Consider the following 5,095-nt stretch of genomic DNA (forward strand, 5'->3'; position numbering starts at 1 on the left):
GGCAAAGATGGATAGGAGGAGGACAGAGTTGGGATGGAGATGCAACGCCTGCAGCCCGTAGTGGTCGAGGACTTCATAAAAGAAATCAGAGAAGGGAGGAACCAACCCAACGGCGACGCTGCTCGAGAAGAAGGGGAAGAAGGTGCTCCCCTCAGGCTCCGGCTCGTCGGACGTGAGCCGGAGCTATGTCTTCCCCCACTCGTTGCTCTCTCCCGCCGTCAGCAGGCGCACGGAGGCGAGGCTCTTCTCCGTGATGGTGGGCGCCTCGAGGGCCGGCTCATACCAAACCGGTGCTGAGGAGGTCTTGACCTTGCGTGGCGCCATGGGCGGCAGATGCAGAGCAAGGCTGGAGCAGATCTGGAGGTAGCGGCGGCGAAGAGCGAGAAAGGGGATCTGGAGCGAGGCAAGGAAGAAACAATGAAGGCAAGTGCTCCCTGCGCCAGCCTTTTGTTAGGTCAAGCAGTTGCCGAGGCAGCGTGGGGAAGCGGAGACGCCCACGTCCAATCAACCTCCACGCGTCAACCGAGGCCGCAGGCTTTTGGGGCCCGCGGTGCTCCGAACTTGACCCTTGGCTTCGCCGCGAAGCCAAGCCCGAGCGCACCTTGGGCCCGGGGGCTACTGTCGGCGTTCTGGGAACGGGGGTCCCCAGACTTGCCTGCCTGCGGCCCACGGCGTGGCTAAGCAAGCAGGCCGTATGGCCCATCTTCATCAACAAGGCATCCAAGACCCTCGCGAGGGTCCAAGCCTCGCGAGGCGGACGACGCAAGACCTCCTCTGGAGTGGCCGAGCCAGGCAGGCTCACGAGGAGCGGAGATATCAAGGCGGGGCAAACCTCACGAGGCTCTCGTGACGTGAGCCATGACGAACGGCACCAGGCGGGCGCCAGCGCGCGCAGCGTCCTTGTTTCCTCTTTGGTGCTAAGGAGGCCAGCGCAAGCGAAGAGTACCGAGGCATCAGGCAAAGGTTGCTATATTGGTGCAACGAGACCAAGACCAGGGGGACGGCAAGACGGAGGTCATCGTGGAGCCCAAGACGGCGTCACCACCAGAGCTTTTCGCAGGCGAAGACCGCTTTTGTCAGGATAGCTTGTACTAGTTGTCCCCCTTCAAATTTGCCCGCCGTTGTTGGCTCCCTTCCCGCTCGATATTTGGGAAGAGGACCAGGGCCTCTATAAATAGGTCTAGCCACCACAGTAGTAGCCATCGGATCAAGAGACGCGCACAAGCTCGTACGCACAAGAACACCTCAACCTCAGGAGGTTGTTCTTCCCTTGTACTGTTCATCATCAGCCCAAGAGGCAATCCACCACCACCACACTGGAGTAGGGTATTACACCACAACGGTGGCCCGAACCAGTATAAACCTCGTGTCTTTCTGTGTTGCGAGTTCGTCGAGTTTGTCCGCGAGATCTTAGCGAGCTAGGGCGTAGATCGGTAGGAGGGAAAGACTTCGCGCGCACCCCAGTGTTCGAACCTTAAGGGTTTGCCGGAACCCCACATCCGACAGATCTCTTTTATGCATGATTGCTTATAGCCTCGTATTTCTTCTCCGATATTCGGGTTTTGTTTGGCCAACTTGATCTATTTATCTTGCAATGGGAAGAGGTGCTTTGTAGTTGGTTCAATCTTACTGTGCTTGATCCCAGTGATAGAAAGGGAACCGACACGTATGTATCGTTGCTACTAAGGATAAAACGATGGGGTCTATCTCTACATAGATAGATCTTGTCTACATCATGTCATCGTTCTTATTGCATTACTCCGTTTCTTCATGAACTTAATACACTAGATGCATGCTGGATAGCGGTCGATGTGTGGAGTAATAGTAGTAGATGCAGGAAGGAGTCGGTCTACTAATCTTGGACGTGATGCCTATATAATGATCATTGCCTAGATATCGTCATAATTATTTGAAGTTTTGTCAATTGCCCAACAGTAATTTGTTCACCCACTGTTTGCTATTTTTCTTGAGAGAAGCCACTAGTGAAACCTACGGCCACCGGGTCTTCTTTCTCATATATTTGCTTTGCGATCTACTTTTTCCTTGCGTTTATTTTCAGATCTATTAAACCAAAAAAATACAAAAATACCTTGTTGCAATTTTTTCTTATTTATTTTATTTGGCGTTCGATCTATCAATTTACTACAAAATTATCTCACGTCCGTTTGCCACTTGAGGCGTCGTACCCCGAAAGGGATTGACAACCCCTTTAACACGTTGGGTTGCGAGGATTTCTTATCTGTGTGCAGGGGCTGTTTACGTTGTGTTGTTTGGTTCTCCTACTAGTTCGATAACCTTGGTCTCATCTGAGGGAAATACCTACCGCCGCTGTGCTGCATCATCCCTTCCTCTTTGGGGAAATACCGACGTAGCTTCAAGCGACATCAAAATGAATTTCTGACGCCGTTGCCGGGGAGGATCACGTCAAGATAGTCTCCCGGCCACGTGACAGCGCTCCTGCAGCCCCTGTCGGGAAGGCACGGACAAGATCAAGGACAAGATCAAGAGGGAAGCGGAGGCATCAAGCTTCCAGGACAAGATAGATGCCATGGCGCAATCAAATGAGTTGATGGTGGCCAAGACATTGGAGGCAAAGACGGAGTTGGCCGAGAAGAAGGCGCAAGAGAAGCAAGAAAAATGACAATTACCCAAGGAAGAGGGGTTGCGCAAGGCCGCCATTGAGGAGAGAAAAGCCCTTGCCGAGGAGAACAAGACCTTGGCCAAGCTTCTTGCCGAGGAGAACAGGATCATGACTATGAAACGCAATGACATGAACGACCTCATCAAAGAATGGCATGATATGGCAACGAGAGAGATCTCGAAGAGAAGGATGCTAGCGACGACAGGTGATGGCTTCGGCCGGTGGGGGGATCGATGGCGGTGGTGGAGAGTGATGATGTTGATGATGATGGTCATGGAGGTGGTGGTGGCTTTGGTGGCGGTGGTGAAGAGCGATGACGATGATGAAGATGGTGGTGGCTTTTGCATGAGGTTCTTTTGCGTCATGATTGAAAAATATGCTTAATTTCAGCGCAAACTATGTTTGATTGTTCGAATTTGAAGCCAATCATCGAAATTGCGGTCAAATTGTCTAATTTGATTTTTTTCGGTTTGCGGGCTAGCGCCGGGCTGCGGCCGAACAGACCTTGCTGCGGTTTCTGTTCGGCCGCAACCCATGCTAGCCCGCAAAACACGTTTCTCGTGAACTGTAAACACACTATAATGGTTCGCGATATAAAGATCTGCTAGAGATGCTCTAAGACCATACCAATTGACCAAGGTGAAGGTAGCATAAACATATACGGTATGTATACGCAGCAAGCCGTGTGTAGCTAGCTAGGACTATATGTTTTCGCAAAAAAAGAAAAGAAAAAAAGAACTGGGACTATATATGTGATCGCGTGTGTGCTCCGGTTCCGCCTAGTTGCAACGTTTGTAAAACTTGACGACCGAGTCCAGGTCATGTTGCCATTGTGTGCATGCATGCTGGCGGATGGTCTACGGCACTCCGGCCGGTCGGACCCGTACGTACTGCGTCCGGACTTATAAAACTAGCTGGCTACTTCCCTTATCCGGTTCGATCTCTCGCGGCGAAACATAAGTTGGCTGATCAACTGCCCAAAGAAAAAGTTCGCTGATCGGAAAAGGAAAAACCTCAAGGCACCTCTGCGAAACGAAACCGGCAAGTCGCCCGGGCATACCGACGATCGACCGGCCGGCCGGCCGGAAGGTTAGCTATGAACGCCGCCTTAATGTGCTGCGTGGCGCGGCAAGCGCGTGAAGCAAGGGACAGGGTGGCGATCGGTGTCCCGCTCACGGAGCCGTTGCGGATGCGAGCAGAGGGCGAGGCCTGGGTGGCGATCGGCGTCCCGCTCATCGAGCCTCGTCCGCGGCGCAAGCCTAGCCCCTGGGAGACGCCTTTAATATGGGTAAGATGATGCACGCTCCGTCGAGCTCCGGATCTTTTTACTTCTAAATTCTTAGTAAGAAACGTTTTTATAGGTTTTGAGACATTACACAAAGGAGAAACACATGCAATGCTTACAAACTTGCCCGTGTTTTCGTAATGAAAGATCAAACAATTGAGTTCTGTGCAAAATAAGTAAATATAAATGAATTCGAGCAACAAGTTACATACCTTGTACTACTACTCTGCGTAGCGAATCTTTTGTGTTTATCTAATATTTGTTTTTGCACATCTCAAAATTTTCAATCGCTGACAGTATACCTGAAACAGAAAGTGCAAATCCATATAATAACATCTCCCCTTGCATTTGTTCTTTGCAGTTTTTTGCGATCACCGGTGGAATTGTATTTACCATTATGATCGTCATAATGGATGCGTCACTTGGTGCGAAAATAGTTTCTATATGCTTATTATGGGCTTTTTTCATGACTGGAGCACTCTGGATTTTGTATGATCTCCGCCATGCTCCAGAGGACATAACATAATTCCTATCGCTTCACTTCAAGGCTGGTTTTCTTGATTGTTGTAATAATATTCTCCATCCGTCTCATAATGTACATGCGCACACACACAATATTAATGCTTTTTTCATACTTTTTTTGTTTAATATTGTGGATGTCGATATTTTTTCTCTGAACTTGGTCAAAGTTAAAGAAATTTGACTTACAAAAAAACTAATACTGCTTTTATTCTGGAATTGATGAAATATTTAGTCTGGTGGGTGGGGACATGATGGAGTGCTCTCTATTTTTATTCATAATAATCCGGTGATTTGATGGACCTTTCGTGGTATGGTTATGTGTTATCCGCTAACCAACGTATATTAATGTGGGAAAATTTTGGCATCGGTGGCTACATGTACTATATTGGTGCTACAATGGCGGCGTTTTTTTTTCTAGGTGGTGGGAGGGTGCGCGGGATTGATATGTTTTTATAGGTCGATTGCTGCTGATTGATTTTAAAAGTCAATGGCCCTGTCAAAATCGTAAACCAAATTCAAAATTGAATACCTCAAATGAATGAAAGAGCTTCAAAAATTGGAAACATAGGGAAATAAAAATTTTGAGTGGGAGTGCTCCTTGAGAAACAGAAGAAATGATACAAACGTAGCTGCTGGAGAGCGCGCCT

The 5,095-nt window shown here is 49.1% G+C and overlaps 1 protein-coding gene across 1 annotated transcript; it reads left to right on the forward strand.

The window, feature by feature from the left end:
- The first annotated feature begins 3,594 nt into the window (after positions 1 to 3,594).
- On the forward strand, positions 3,595 to 4,660 carry LOC123075118 (uncharacterized). Its single transcript, XM_044497791.1, has 2 exons — positions 3,595 to 3,929; positions 4,288 to 4,660. The coding sequence occupies exons 1-2, from the start codon at positions 3,738 to 3,740 to the stop codon at positions 4,450 to 4,452; spliced, it is 357 nt and encodes a 118-aa protein (XP_044353726.1). The 5' UTR covers positions 3,595 to 3,737; the 3' UTR covers positions 4,453 to 4,660.
- Positions 4,661 to 5,095: the final 435 nt, after the last annotated feature.

Source organism: Triticum aestivum, chromosome 3D (assembly GCF_018294505.1).
Source record: "Triticum aestivum cultivar Chinese Spring chromosome 3D, IWGSC CS RefSeq v2.1, whole genome shotgun sequence".
NCBI lineage: Eukaryota > Viridiplantae > Streptophyta > Magnoliopsida > Poales > Poaceae > Triticum > Triticum aestivum.

Bases quoted from the DNA above. Each gene is read 5' to 3' on its own strand.
- LOC123075118 (XM_044497791.1), top strand. From the start codon at position 3,738: ATGAACGCCGCCTTAATGTGCTGCGTGGCGCGGCAAGCGCGTGAAGCA. The intron at 3,930-4,287 runs GTAAGATGATGC...TGTTCTTTGCAG, and splicing joins GGGAGACGCCTTTAATATGG to TTTTTTGCGATCACCGGTGG.